The sequence below is a fragment of the Arachis ipaensis genome, chromosome B5, assembly GCF_059453495.1.
Source record: "Arachis ipaensis isolate K30076 ecotype BB chromosome B5, ASM5945349v1, whole genome shotgun sequence".
NCBI lineage: Eukaryota > Viridiplantae > Streptophyta > Magnoliopsida > Fabales > Fabaceae > Arachis > Arachis ipaensis.
The window spans coordinates 73412312-73428986 of NC_142440.1; the positions used below are offsets into that span (position 1 = coordinate 73412312).

Consider the following 16675-nt stretch of genomic DNA (forward strand, 5'->3'; position numbering starts at 1 on the left):
GCTTTAGATTAACCAAAACAAATTCAAATGTCGCTGCTTATCATTCTTCATCAACTATATATATCAAATGCATTTTACGGTTAGTTATGATCACAAACCACTGGCTAAATAATTAAGAAGCACCAACTAACATAGTATTATATATACATACATTTGTGTGAGAGGATTGAAAGAGAATCAAAGGTTGCAAGTTGGTAGAAAATGATGAAGGGTTCAACAATTGAAGGTGGTGTAGTAATATCTCGTAGAAAAGGGTTGGCAAGAGGGTTGTCTATAATGGACTTTATATTGAGAATTATTGCGGCGGTTGGAACATTAGCTGCTGCAATTGCCATGGGAACTACCGATGAGACGCTTCCATTTGCAGCTCAGTTTATAAGATTCAGAGCTGAATTTGATGACCTCCCCTCCTTTGTGTAAGTATATACTCTCTATAATTAATAAGAAAATATAGATAATATAGACAGCCTAATTTAATGATAGATCATACTTTATAAAAATATTTTTTAATTAATTATGGCTATATCTATAAAATAATAGTATTGTTTTATGAATACCTAAAAACTTCTTTAGTTTTTAGAAGCTATTTATAGTACTTAAACAATATAGGGACTATATACATAAATTTATGGGTAAAAAATATTTTTTATCCTTTAGTAAAAATTTTAAAAATATCTTTAAAATTTATTTTATTTTAATTTTGTCTTAAAAATTTTGGATTTGCATCAAATATACTTTTGATAGCTAAATTTTAAAAAATTAAGATCAATCTAACAAAAATACATAAAAATTATACTTGATTTGTTTGTGTTAAAGGTTATTCTTATAAATTTATTGTTGAATTAGTCTTAATTTTATTTTGAAAAATTAGTCGTCAGGAGTATATTTGATACAAATCGAAAACTTATGAGACAAAATAAAACTTAGAAGTATTTTTCAAATTTTTGCAAAATTTTAGAGAAAAAAATATACTTTACCTTAAATTTATTTACTAAATAATGAAATAGATATTAAAAATATTAGATTAAAGTATATTTTTTATCTCTAAAATTTGTCAAAAATTTTAAAAATATTTTTAAGTTTTACTTTATTTCAATTTCGTTCTAATATTTTTTTTATTACATCAATTGTATCCTTGGTAATTAAATTTTCAAGAAACTTAGAATTAATTCAACTATAATGCTTGACGACTAAGAGTTAGTATAACTTGTGTTAAAAGGTTATCCTCATAAATTATTGCTAAATTGTTTTAAGTTTCTTAAAAAATTGTAGCTAATAGGTAGGTTTGGCAGTAGTACCCGCCTCGTCTCTATCCGGTCGGAACGGGTGATAATCCGACCTCGAAAGTGGGGCGAGTATTTGAACGGGGTGGGGTCAAGTTTAGAATGAACTTGCCCCGAGATATATATTATATAATAATAATATTAATATAAATATATAAAAATCAATAAATTTAAAAATATATAAAATGAATCTTATGTTTTTATTTTAATTTATGTATAAATATGTAAATTTTAAAGTATTATTTAATTGTTATAGAAACGGGTAGAGATAGAATGAATATCCGTAAAGATAGGTTAAGGTACCGTAATTTAAAATTTGCAAATAGAGATGAAGTGAGTAGTATCTAAAGTGAGAAAGGGTGAGACAGAGCCGAATAGAATATAAACTCGTCCAAACCCACTCCACTGCCACCCCTATTGAGAGGAGTACATTTGATGTGACTAAAAAATTTTTAAAAAAATTAAAATAAAATAAAATTTAAAAATATGTTTAAAATTTATAATAAATTTCATAGACAAAAAAATATATTTTATTCTAAAATTTTTCATTTCAAAATATGAAAATTATTTTCATTTTTTCCTATATCTACTTAATTGTTATGTATCTCTTTGTTTATGACTGTGCAGGTTTTTTGTGGTGGCCAACTCTCTAGTTTGTGGATATCTAGTTCTTTCTCTTATCCTATCGTTACTCCACATAGTTAAGAGTAGCGCGGTGAAAAGTAAATTGCTCCTCGTTGTGCTTGACACGGTAAATTTTTTTGTATAATTTTATTTTTGTAAAATTTTACGCTAACTGTTTTAAAGGACAAAATTATATTTTCTCTGTTAAAATGCACTAGTTATTAAAGTAAGAAATGGTCTAAATATCTAAAGGATTCTTTTCTCTTTTTTTCACAAACAAATAGATATACATCTAACTAACTTGAATTGGTCGAGTAGTCAACTCACTCGTCCGTTTAAATAAGTGTAAGAGATTCGAATCCTACCTTATACATGCAGTAACTCATTAGCCAATGACAAACCCAACTTAAATTTATGACTGATTAGTCCTTAATCTATCAGACTAAAATATACCGTTTTTTTTTTTTTAAGTAAGAGCTCAACACTCAAGTGGAGCAGAGTAGCACTAATACAATAACAATAAAGACATAACAACTCCTATGTGATCTCTGGCATAGCCATCAACAACATGAGTTATTTACAACACCATTCCGTAGCACAAGAAAATGATTGTTCCACACAGTCTCCAATTCCTGTTATCTTGCTGTGAAATATGGCATCATTCTGGCGCAACCAAATAATCCATATAACTGAGAAGAATCCAACTATCCAAAACTTGCGCCTCTCTTTTCTCATCGGCACGGATCTCCAACTCTCAAAAAGCTCTTTCAAGGTCCTAGGGACAACCCACGTCTGTCCAAACGCTAAGATCCAAGCACACCACACCTGCCAAGAGTACTCACAAGTAATAAATAAATGTTGTATATTCTCAACATCTTTCTTACACAGCACGCACAAAACCTCATTCTGTTGTAGGATCCCCAACCTACTTAGCCGGTCCTTTGTATTGACCCGCCCTACTAGTACAAACCAAGCAAAGGCGGGACTAGGCCTTTCCAGATCTCCTTTGTGAACTTGTATCTCAGAAGCTCCTCCTCTAAAGTCTCTTCCTGCAAAGCCTGCAAAAATAAATTAGTAGAATAAATGCCTTCCTTATCAAATTTCCACACCACTCTATCTTGTACATCTGCTATCAGTCTAACAGATTGCAAGACATGAAGCAGTTGGTTCAGAGTATCTGTCTCCCATTGTTGTAGTTCTCTTCTCCATTGGAAGTGCCAAACCCACTCTATCCCATCCCAGAATCCACACTCCCCAATTACTGATCCTTTTTGGTTTGAAATTAAGAAGAGTCTCATAAATGAGTCTTTCAGCTTCCCCACTTGCAACCATGTATCCTCCCAAAATCTGGTGGATCTTCCATCTCCTACTTCCATAGCAAGGCCATCAATCATCTTCTGCCTGACATGTTTCTCCCTTATTTGCACTTGACATATGTCTCTCCACGGACCCCGTCTCTTCGGCAATGTCTGAGTTGACAGCAAGTGATTTGGGTTCAAGCTATTGTAGGAGTATACAATCTTCTTCCATAGAGGGCAGTCCTCCTTAGAGAACCGCCACCACCATTTAAACAGTAAGGCTTTATTCCGGATCACCGCATCACCCACCCCTAATCCTCCTAGCTTCTTCAGTGCCTAGATCAGCTCCTACTTCACAAGGGCCATACCAGGTCGACCATCGTCCTTCCTCCAAAAGAACCTCCTCTGCAAGGATATAATTCTTTGTGTAACCACATTAGGCATCTTGTACAAACTCAGGTAATAGGTAGGTAGGCTGTTAATTACCAACTTAATAAGTACCAGTTTACCAGCCTTACTAAGGACCTTTGCTTTCCATAAGCTGAGTTTCTCTTCCACCTTATCTAGAACCGGCTTCCAAGTTTTTACCAACCGCGGATTTTCTCCTAGGCTAATGGCAAGATACCTCATCGATAGAGCTGCCTCTTGACAACCTAGTAGCTGGCACATCCGATCAACCTACTCCGAACTGCAGTTCACTGGTATCAAGTTAGACTTCTCAAAATTAATGCTCAAGCCAAACATCATTTCGAAGCACCTCAGAAGCCTTTTATAGTTCCTCATTGTCTCCTCCTCCGGCGGACAAAATAATATAGTGTCATCAGCAAATTGTAAATATGATAGCTCTATATTATCTCTACCGACTAAGAGTGGAGATATCCGACCATTTCTAACCGCCTCTCCAATCATCCTGTTAAGCACGTCCACCACTAGAACAAACAAAAACGGCGATAAAGGGTCGCCTTGACGTAGTCCTCTCTCCATTTTGAATGGTTTCGATGGTGACCCATTAACTAGAATAGAGATAGAAGCCGATGTAAGACACTCCTTAACCCACGCCCTCCATGTTCTTCCGAAGCCCATCTTCTCCAGCACAGTATCAACAAAGCACCATTTGACTCTATCATAGGCTTTTTGGAAGTCAAGTTTAACAATCGTTAATGCCTTCTTCTTCAGTTTCAACCATTGCACAGTTTCACAAGCAATTAATGCTCCATCATGTATCTTTCTCCCCTTCACAAAGGCACTATGTGATTCTCCAACTAGGCCTGGCATAACACTCCTCATCCTTCGTGTCAGCAATTTAGAGATTACCTTATAGACACACCCAACCATACTGATAGGTCTGAGATCTCTTATCTCCTTAGCCCCAACGAATTTCAGAGCGAGCGCTACCCAGGTGACATTAGCTTCTGCCGGCAGTCTTGCTGTTTGAAAGAAATCCATCACAGCTACAGTGAACTCTGTTCCAATCTCATCCCAGCACTTTTTTATAAAATACATGTTGTATCTGTCACTCCCTGGAGCCTTCAAAGATTCACAATCCCAAACTGCCTCCTTCACTTCCTCTATTGATAGTAGTGCTTCTAAGGTTTCCGCTTCCTCCCTCTCTAGACGATTAACTAATCCATCCCTAAAGGTCACCCTTGGGGACGCTTCCTGGTGGTACAGGCACTTGTAAAAGTTCCGAACCACAATCTTGATTCTTGCTTGATTCCTCACTAGCCTCCCATTAATCACCAATGACTCAATCCGGTTATTCCTTCTTCTCGCCGAAGCTATATTATGGAAGTACCTTGTGTTTCGATCCATCTCATTGGTGTGTCGAGATCTTGACATTTGCTTCCAATGCATCTCCTGTCTTAGATACCACTTTTCGCAAAAACTCACTAATGCCCAACTCCTAGCCTCTGTTGTACCGTCATACTGTCTGCTACTAACCATATTATCTACCTTCCTGATTTCTTCCTCAAGCTTCTTAATTCACTCAGCCATATTCCCAAAATGCTGCCTATGCCATCTACGTAGTGGTTCTGACAGTGCTTTCATCTTCTGTAAGAATTGTACATCACCCAGTTTCCTCCATTCTTCCTTCACCATTCTCAAAAACCCTTCATGCGTGAACCACGAGTCCAAGCTACGGAATGGTCGTGGACCCTCAACTCTTCTGCTGTCTTCCATAACCAAAGGACAGTGATCCGATAAGCCTCTCGGACCACTCCTTAGACGCGTCTCCAGGTACACATCAAGCCACCCCAAGGAGACTAGGCTCCTATCAATGCGACTGCACGACTGTCCTCTGAACCAAGTATACTTTCAGTCATTCAGAGCCAAATCAATCAACTCCATATCATTTATCCATGTCCTAAATTCTGCCGCAGACGCTGGTAATGTAGTCGCTCCTTTTCTTTCCTCCAAATGCAAAATTTCATTAAAATCCCCCAAAAAACAAAGCGGCACCTGACACAATCCTGCAATATAACTCAATTCTTTCCACATGGAGATCTTCTCAGCTCTCTCATGCAATCCATACACTAAGAAAATAGCACAATGAAAGTTATCTTTTACCACAACTCCTTCTATACACAACCATCTATCCCCTTTATAGCAGTTATACAGTTTAAAATCCGCTCCATCCCACATTAGCAATAACCCTCCAGAAGTCCCAATAGAACTGAGAGACTCCCAACATGTTCTGTCGCTTCCCTAGATACGCACAACATCAAATTTATTTATTAGTTCCTTTTTTGTTTCTATTAGGCCCAGCATATCCAGCCTAAACTTATTTTTGAAAGTATTTAGCATACTAACTTTTGCAGCACCTCCCAACCCCCGTATATTCCAAGAACTAAAAATCATTTAACGAAACTATTATACACCTGTTTTCGGTTTTTTGGCCGGCTTCTTTGGACTTTTTCTTTTTGCTTAGCCTGCCTCCATTTCATAGCAATAGCTTCATTCTGCTCTTGTAAAATAGCCATGATGTCCTCCTCATCACTGCATTGTGCTCCTGACTCCACAGCTAGTTTTCAAGCCGCTTTATTCTCAGCTATTTCCTCTTCGCAACTCGGCCTCTGTTCCTCAGTATCTGGATTCCTACCATCATCCAAACGATCTCCCATCTCCGAACCTGATTCTGGATTATTCTCCCTTTCTTCATCCTGTCCGTTGCCGTTCTGATTCAATCCATCTAGCAAGATCTCCCCCTCTTCCAGTCCCCGAATCCGCCTGTCTACTTCTGGTACATTACATTTCCTGATCAGGCCAACAACAGTACCCTGGCCCATAACTCCTGGAATTCGCGTCCTCCTCGAAGCGTCCAAGTTGCAGGGAGTTTGTTGAACATGTGCAGGTTCAGTGCTCAGGACCTACTCCTTCCTCCGCAACCTTCCTTCATTCTCGTCACTGGTGACTTCCACTGCGGGGGTCAAACCTTCATCAAGCCCGCCAGCCTCTGCCTCTGGTGGACCCTCCTCCATCTCGCCGCGCTGTCCGCAGCCCTCCTTGACCCAGTTTTGCGCCTCGCACCGTGAAACCTTCGATCTTCCAGGCTCCAGGCCCGCTGCTGGCTTGCTCCATCCTTCCCAGGCTGGCAGATCGGACTTACCCCTTACCCCCGACTCGGGGCAGCCTGGACCGTGCTCCCCCTCAGGCCATTTTCCATCGTGCTCGCAGCTGTACCTTGGAGGCGCCGTCTTCACAGGAGTCTGAGTCGTGGACGTGTAGTCATGCCGGGTCGAGGATGGGATCGGGTCAGACCCAACCCGGTTTGGTAGCCCAGCGGGAGGCATAGTCCAGCAAGCCTTTTCCCTCACCTGACAAACGTGGTCCATGAAATTCTTATTGGACTTTTTACTTCCCAGCCCAATATTATGTCTAGTTCTATGATTTATTTGGCAATCTAATCCTTCAGCATAATTATAGGAAGTTGTTTCCTCTGAATCAATATCATATGATCCTTGGGAATCTGCCTTGTCAATTAATGTCGTATTATTGCCGTTTCCTTCAGAAAAATTTGAATTTTGTGATTCCATTCATTCAAATCAAAGCTTGAAATGACCATCCTATCCTTATCTTGTTCCTCATTTTTACGTTCTACCGTCATCAGCACCGCCGCCTGATCGCAATTTGCCATTCTCTGTTCAGCTCCATGATTCAATATGCAACTAGAGCTTCCATGCCACGTCTCTTCTATATTAATCATGTGCCTGTCTCTTGTCTCTTCCTTTATCTTTCGAAAACATTCCTCCCGATACACCTCTCCACCCACTTCTCTTACAAGAACGTCGAATCCACTTGTCCCTATTGTGACGTGAATCCATTTGTTAATCATATCGAAAACACACGTATCGATTAGAACTTTACCCACACTGAATGAGGTACACGATCGCGTTAATTTATCGCACTCTACCACTTCGCCCCATTGCTCCCCTACTCTGCAAAAAGTATCATTCGATCATGCATGCAGTTGAATTCCATAACACTCCAACCAAACTCTTCTAGACTCACTTTGCTCAGTCTCATCCCATCTCCATACCTTATAAAACAATTTTAATAAATCGTTTATTCTAAAAGTGTAGGCCTCTTCAGCACTAAGCACCGTATCGAACGTAATCATTGCTTTGTATGCCCCCAACTCTCTTACCTATGTTACACAAGGCCAGTCCTTATTGACCTTTTCCTGCAGCAACTGAAAATTAATTGCCGATTTCGTACCTCTGACAATGCTTCTCTGTAGCCAAACGACATTTTCATTCGCTATCGGTACTTCTATCTTCTTAGTCCATCCATTACTATTTGGATCTTTGACAGGAACATCTGACGGCTGCCTCCCCGCTTTCAATTCCGCTTCTCCCACACTTGTTATCCGTGTCTGGCTTCCTCCCACTTCGTGCCTGGTGATCACCTTCGCTACTGTACCCTTCGTATTTTTCATCGCATCTCCTCTTCTATATTTGGCTTCACCTACGAACATTCTTTTGCCTCTCAATACCATACCGTTCATTTCTGCAACAGCCTTCAACGCTCCTCCCTTTGTAGTGTAGCGGACAAAAGCAAACAGATATACTTGGCCATTTTTATTCTTTCGCGACAAATATATGTCGATGATTCTACCTGTCTATTTGAATATATTAAAAAGTTCTCTTTTTGATATGTCGCCCGACATATTATCAATGAAAATGAAGAAAGAATCAAACTCCAATCGTTGATACTCTTCTTTGTTCCAAACCCTAGGAATTTTTACCATGTTTATCCAATGTATTTGTTCCCCTCCCTGTGTTTCCCCACGTCGCACTCTCTCTCACTTTCATCTTCCCCACCTCGCACTCACAAACAAGTTCCAGAACTTCTAATTTTTATAGACTAAAATATACCGTGGATAACAAAAAAAAAATATACATAATAAATTATAACTAAAGTTGATTTGATATAATTCACTTAACAAAAATCAATTTATATTTAATGAAAATAACCAACTTAAAAATATATTTACTGATCTCTACAAAATAATCAAAACTTTAAAAAAAACAAAGGTCACTACCTGTTTTATTTGGCTTCTGATTGGTGTTGATTTTTGCTTTTTTTTTTTTCAATTACAAAGAAAACGAGTTATAAGGCCATATTTTGATTAGAAGTGTACGCAGATTAAATCTAGAAGTTGGGTAAAATATATATAGACAAATTAATATCTGCAATTTTTGAGGCTCGAGATCTTGTGAATCGATCAAATCAGATATTATATGATTGAAAAAAAAATATCCTTTCTTTATAATAGAAATTGAAAAGTAAAAAATTCTCTTTTATTTTCACTCTTTATTTTTGAAATATTATTAATTAATAAAAATAAAATAACCACACATATATGAATAATAATAAAAATAAAATAATCAAATTTAATTATTTAAAATTTTAACAGAAACATGTAAAATTACAAATTTTAATATACTAATATTTTAAGAATGCACTACAAATTAAAAATTAGATTAAGAAAAGAAATCCTTAGATATTATATTTTTATTTATTTATAATATTTTTTATTATTTAATCAGAACTTAAGATTAAATAGACGGATACAACTCTAAAATCTGATATTTGATCTTATTTATCTGTGGATCCGATGTGATTGAATTATATGTACAAAATACAAATCAAATATAGGTGATTATCATAAATATTACTGATCAAATTCGAAATTATTGACCAATACTTTTGATAATGAAATACAAGCACTCCATAAAAACAATAATAAATTATTGAAAAAAATTCCATTTCCTTTCCTTAAGAAATATTAAAATAATATTCTTTTTATTTGTAAAATGTACCATTCTCATCTCTTTTATAATTTTTAAAAACCTTTTTCTTTAATCCAATTTAAAATTTGTGTTAACTAACGTTATTTTCTAATGAAATAAATTAATGATTTTTTAAGAAAAAAGTAAACTATTTTTTACAAAAATATCCTTTTGAAAAACTTTTTATTTTTTTTAATTAAATTTTGTTTATCAAATATCTTTTAACAAATTATTTTTCTAGGACTAAATTGTATTTTTACTAAAATATCCTTCAACATATTTTTTAATGATTATCTACATATGTAGTTTAATTTATTTTCAATGTGTATATATATTTCAATATGTATTTTATACTGGTAACAGACTTTCGTGGCTGATTTTGGTATATCCGTAGCATAATCGACTATTTTTTTACGAAGATATTTCTCAATAATTTTTTTAATTACTAAATTATAATTTTACCAAAATTTTTTTAACAATATTTTTGTATGTTTTACTGTTAATCTTGATCATGATATCAATGCATATTATTAAACATGGTTTTACAAATTTGGTTTACCGTTTTTTTTATATATTTTACTATTAGTTTGACAGAAAATAATGTTTCCATTTAATGTTAAAATAATTTGCATTGATATCACAGTTTGATCACTAGAAAAATAATATTAAATGGTATTTTAATAAAAAATAATTTAATTATTACAAAATATTTTAAAAGATATTTTAGTAAAAATATAATTTAATCATTAAAAAAATAATTTGTTAAAGAATATTTTAGTATATTAAATTTAATCACAAAAAATAAAATTTTTGCTATAGGATGTTTTTATAAAAAATAATTTATTTTTCTTTAAAAATGAGTAAAATTGACATTATTAGTTAACACAAAAATTTTAAAATGAGTTAAAAAAAGAGATTTTTTAAAAAATATAAGAGAAGAAATTGTATATTTTACAAATAGAGGGAACGGAAGTGTCATTTTAGCATTTCTTAGGTAGCGTTTGGCATAGGATACTGGTATTGAGACTATTGGGGGACTGAGACTCAGTATTGTATTTGATAGTTAGAGACTGGAACTAAATTTTCAATCCCTATACATAAAATTTTAACTCTTTCAGTACCTTCAAAAAGTAGAGACACAAAAAACTGAAAATTTTAGAAGAAGGCAGTTGAAACTTTATTAATATTTCTTTCCTAAAATAATCTCATTAAAAATTTCATATTTCAAGTCTATCCTTTACCATTCCCATTTCTAATGTACTTCTTCACACCTTTGCCAACCCTAAACTTACTATCCCACCTCTTCCATCACTGATCCACCACCACAACCAACTATATATAATACCAAGAATAATAACAATTTTGTAAATAAGAGGATTTCAAAATCATAAAAGGAAAGAGAAGAATAGGAGACAAAAGATAGAATAGACAGCAATAGAAGAGAGAAAGAAAGAAAGAAGAGATAGCAGCAACAAAAAAGTCATTGTCGCTGCTGAACAAGAAATGGAGGGAACACGCTGATGAACGGCTCCAGTCGTGAGAAGAAAAACTCACTGTTGCAGAACAAGGAGCGGACAATGAACACAAAACAACAAAAACGATTGATAGTGATAACCCGACGAGGCAGTGAGAACGATTGTGGGCGCGAGGTGGCGATGAGAACGACTAACGGTGGGAGGAAGAACGCGACGAAGAGGGATAGATGAACGCAAACGCAAGAAAGAGCGGTAAGAAAAAAATGCGACAAAGAAGGACGAACGTGAGAAAAAGCGGACAATCTTTGATGAGTAGTCTTCGGTGTTAAAAAAGAGTGACCGATTGATGTTTCGTATATCTGGGTGTAGACGTGAGTGAATGAGTGCAATGCCAAAATGAGAATGAAAAAGGTTATTTAAATAATTTTATTTGTTTCAGTTTTTGTATTTATTTTAAATGGAATAAAATATTGAAATATAATTCAATTTTATACATTAATATTTTATATCAAATATAATATAAAAATTTAATTAAATTTTTATTTTTTAATTTGTCTTTTAATTTTAATCCTTTTTTTTAAATATAATTTTAAAAAAAAATTCTCTAAATTATTATGAAGCACGAATACACTAAATCAATCAATGTGTCCCTGTATCTAACAGGTGCCAATGTGTTACAATATTAAACATTCGTACGACATATGTCATACGCATCTTTATCTGTTTTGTTTGTTTGTTTTTTTTTTTTTTTTTTTTTTTGACAAGCGTATGTCATTATCTAATTAATTTTTTTTCTTCATAAAATTATTCACACCAGAAATATATAATTCTTTTTGAAGAAACCTAAAATATAACAGATATAGCGTTAGTATTGTTCAAAATGCCGATATTGGTTGTTTGAATATTGGTGGTATAGCTTGAATATTTTTAATTTGACAGTTATAATTATTCATTTTTAAAAATATATACATATATCTTAGGTCTGTATTCATATTTTATTATTGGTCTTTATATAAATTAAAATTGATAAATAAAAATCGTTGAATAATAATTTAGTTAAATTTATTAAATTATTTAATAATTTTTAATTATAAATTTCATAAAAAAAATAAATGCATCTGAATTTTCACCTTTATTACTTAAGAACATTAGTATAAGTATTTTTTCTCTTTATTATTAATGATAATTAATTAACTAGTCATTTTTAAGATAAATAATAATTGTTATTAACAAGTAAAGTGTTAACTTTTTGTTGTGAAGATTATGTTGGGTCTGGCGACAGCATCAGCGTCAGCAGCAGCAGCAATTGTATACATAGCACATTATGGTAATCCAAAACCCAATTGGTTCGCTATTTGTCAACAATACAACAGTTTCTGTGAACGCATTTCCGCTTCTCTTATTGGCTCTTATCTTGCTGCTGCTATCCTCGTTATACTTATCATATTTTCAGCTGTTGCAATCTCCAGAAACTAATTATTATTATTATTAATCTCTTGTGCTGTGTATGTATGTTTAGTTTTCCAATTATGCTTTTCTTTAATGAAAAGTTTAATTTCCTAGTGTGTGTTTAATTTCTCTAGTGTATGTTGGGCGCTTTAATATACCTATATGATGAGAAATTTAAAAATGTTGAACTTGTGTTGTGTAGTTGTACATTTATGAGTCAATGTATCTTTCTATGTATAATAGGGTTCACTTTCTGTTTCTCATAATACCTTCTAAGTTAATAAACATGAAATACTTCAACCTTTCACATTCTAATTCCGAACCAAAAAAAGAGAAAGGTTTCATATTCTAACGACACACGTGTGTACATAAACATATACTTGATATTTTGTGTGCAAATACCTTGTGATGTATGTATATCTTCAATTTGATATTTAAATTGGAAAAACCACAAAAATTAGAATTCCAAATATACCCTGCCGCTGTTATGCTAAGATAGCGACAAGTTGATCTATTGATTTCAAGGTCTTCTCGTAGTATAGGTAAGATTCATATACCTTTGGTGTCCGAACATACCTGTCAAACTGAAGGGGGAAAAAAAAAGACCAATTAAACCACAACATCAATTGGAAAGGTACACAGTTATTAATTATAAGTTAACGCGCTAGTCTTTCATAACCATATCACAGGACATTAAGATAACTAATGTTTAAATTTGTTATCTAAAAAATATATTTGATATAAAATAATAAGTATTTTATAATATTACAAGATCATTTTGGCAGTCTTGTGTATTTATATATTTTATTAGAAATTTATTATATGCATGGCCCTCAAGTTTATGGATTTATTTAAGATATATTTTTATTTTCTCTCTAGAGTTAAAACTTTTTCAATAGAAAAAATACTAGTCTACCTCCACACCTTGTGCAATAGCATGAAGAAAAGTGTTGAGATCTATCATTAGATAAGAAAAATTAGCGGAAAAGATTGGATAAGGAAAAAAGTATGCTATAATTAAGAAAAGAGGAAGTATAGGAAATAATGGAGTATTTGTACAATGTGTACAATAGAGTTTAGGGATGTTCGATTTAATAGATATCAGATGTTTATTATTCCTGGTATCTAGATGGTTATTTTGGATAGTATGGGTGTATTGTGTTTGAGAAATTAGTAGTATTTTACCTTAGATGTTCATTTTTTAACTCATATTAGGCTAAATAAATAATTCATTGTATACATTGTACAAATACTCCATTAACTCTCTAGCAGGATTCGAAAAGAAAAATGGCTATATATATTAAAACATCCTTACAATCCAATGCTACTGGAGTGAATTTAACTAAGAAAAGTTACATCGATAACCTATCATAAAGATTATTTGTGTTAAATTTTGTAAAATTAAGTATCATCAACATTATATTATCACAAAGAAACTCAAAAACACAAAAAATAAGTTTAGAAACTCCATAAACATAAAAATTAAGTTATTACCTATATGTATATTTAAATGTATTTCGTACACATTTCAACATTAATCAAATATTTCACATTAGAATAATAAAACATCTTTTTGCAACAAAATCAATTTTCATAAACACAAAATATGTATCCATATATATACAATAATTGATTGGTGCTATTTTTGTTTTTTTGGTATCGGTACAACATGACCATATCTAACAAGTAACGACTCATGTTCATTTACATTTTAAACTCTTTTTTAATATTCCCGTCAACTTTATTTATTATAAAAAATATGTTTAATTACTCTATTAGATTTTATATAATTTTATCAAATTTTTAATTAGGTCTTTATAATTTTAAAAATTGTAATTAAATCCTTATGTTAGATAAAAAATTTTAATTAAGTTCTCTCAAACTAATTTTTATTAAAAAAATACAGGACATTTTTAAGATATTTGTTTTTATATTTGATGTGAGATGAACTATAAAATATTTTAAAAATAAATATTTTAGGATCATTACAATTTATTTTTTGAAAAATAATAACTAGTAAAAACCAAATTACAAATTTTAAAATCGTAAAGACCTAATTAAAACTTTAATAAAATTATATAGACTACAAAATAATTAAACTTAAAAAATATATGAAATGATTTTAGATTAAAAGTTTTATATACAATATATATATAATAGTAGCTATTATATTAAGAAAAAGGGTTAATAGTCAAATTAGTTTTGAAAGATAAGATATTCTTTAAATTCATTTCGAAAAGATTTTTCAATCAAATTGGTTTTTCAAAGATTACGAATTAATCATATTTGTCTTCCAGTCACTTCATTAAAAATTTTCTTCAAAAATTGATATTGTAAAACGTTAATTAATAACATATATAATACTTGATATCTCTAATTGGATATTGACTAAATATGTTTATGAAAATTTATTAATTTAGCCATTTTCTCCAATTATAAAAATCATATTCCCAATATAATCTACTAACTAAATTGATATAGATTTCCGTAAACACATTTAATAATCAACGTCCAATTGAACATGTTATGTGTCATATATGTTATTATCAGTTAACATTTTATATATCAATCGTTGATAAAAATTATGAATAGAGTAACTAAATAACAATATGATTAATTCGTAATGTTTAAAAAATCAATTTAATTGAAAAATCTTTCAAAAATAAATTTAAAAAATATTTTATTTTTCAAAAACTAATTTAACTATTAACCTAAGAAAAACTAGTGTCATAAAAGAATTTATTTAATGGTACATCATCCAATTAAACATATACCATATCACTTAATTCTAAGTTGAAGGAGTGAAACGGTAAAAGAGAGCAGATATAAGAGATTTGTGAACTTACATCGGTCATGTGATCTACCAATTCATTGGCAATTTTGATGTAATCATTGCGGCGGTTGTCGGGCAAAGTGGACATTGCAGTCTTCAAATCTTGATCAAGATAAGCCTGCTTCAGCCTTATGTAGAACATCACATACCTCCATGACATTGTTTCCAGCATCTCCCTCATATCATGTAGCCCCTCCGCCGTTTGCTTTATCCTCGCCACTGCGTCCTCCGGAGACAGCCCCGCCTCAAAGAAATGCTCTCTCAAGAACGAACGAGTCCCCCAATTCTGAGCGGCCGCCTGTGGTGTCATTGTCGTTGTGCCGCCCAGAACTACTCCCATCGAAGTTGCTACAAATGTTGACATTACTTTTCTTCTACTACTACTGTTGGTGCTATTATTATCTTTTTGTTCAGCATAAAATGGTGCTTGGTTGTTGGTGGTGGTGGCGGCGGCCAGAGTGGTTGTTTTCTGCTTGGTTTTGATGTGGGCATGGAGTAATGTGGTGGCGTGAGTGAAGCTGGACATGGTGTTGTGTGTCGTCACTTCTTTTTTGGATAAGTTTGCTTAGATAGAGTGGATTATGTAATTGGTGAGTGGCTATGGTAGTGAGCAGGTTCAGTTCAGCTGATATTGCCCAAGTATAATTGTGCCTCAAGGTTATGCCACGTGCCACCATTATCTTCTATTTCGTTTTTTGAAAAGAACTTGAATAGATTATTAAACTTGGTGGATTGGATTGATGATTTACTATTTTTTTTTCTATAGAAGAAGAAGAATACTAGGAATTCAAAGCCATGAGTCGTACTCACAAATTCAAATTGTGGATATAAATGAATGACTTTAGCCTCTATTATTTTGTCTGCACTCAATGTATTCAAATAAAAAATACAATGATATTAAAAGAAAAATATTTGTAGCGATAAATTTAGTATTTCATAATATTATTAAGTTTTAGCTAATATGTATTTTTAAGATACATGCGAAACATATTAAGTAAAATGTTTAATTATTTAGCCGTTGCCCCTTTTTTTGCATAAACTATTTTGCATTTTCGTGCACAGATTTCAAATATTGATCTCAATAATTTTTTTTCTTTTTCTTCGTGCACAAATTTAAAAAATGTTGACACGAAAAGCGTTAGCAATTTAAGTAGAGTTGCGCAAAAATCAAAGCAGAAATAACCACTGCAACATTTTGAGTCTATAGCCACGGTTACCATAGACTTAGGGTGACCAAAAAAAAAAAAGCTATGGTCATGGTTTTTTTGGAAAGCGTGACCATAGAGTACCTATGGTTACGGTTTTTTGAAAAAATGGTGGCCCAAAAGGGTTTATGGTCACGGTTTTGAGGGGTGACCTAAAGAGGTTTATGGTCACGATTTTTTACAGTGACCAAAAAGGGTCTATGGTCACGGTTTTT

The 16675-nt window shown here is 33.0% G+C and overlaps 2 protein-coding genes across 2 annotated transcripts; one reads left to right on the forward strand and one right to left on the reverse strand.

Moving 5' to 3' along the window:
* Positions 1–177: 177 nt before the first annotated feature.
* Positions 178–12586, forward strand: LOC107643590 (casparian strip membrane protein 1-like). The gene is made up of 3 exons (XM_016347277.3): positions 178–416; positions 1911–2034; positions 12234–12586. The coding sequence occupies exons 1-3, from the start codon at positions 202–204 to the stop codon at positions 12447–12449; spliced, it is 555 nt and encodes a 184-aa protein (XP_016202763.1). The 5' UTR covers positions 178–201; the 3' UTR covers positions 12450–12586.
* A 44-nt stretch (positions 12587–12630) lies between these two features.
* On the reverse strand, positions 12631–15927 carry PNSL2 (PsbQ-like 2). The gene is made up of 2 exons (XM_016347275.3): positions 15269–15927; positions 12631–13006 (listed from the first exon to the last, which is right to left on the reverse strand). The coding sequence occupies exons 1-2, from the start codon at positions 15779–15781 to the stop codon at positions 12908–12910; spliced, it is 612 nt and encodes a 203-aa protein (XP_016202761.1). The 5' UTR covers positions 15782–15927; the 3' UTR covers positions 12631–12907.
* Between the last annotated feature and the right edge of the window lie 748 nt (positions 15928–16675).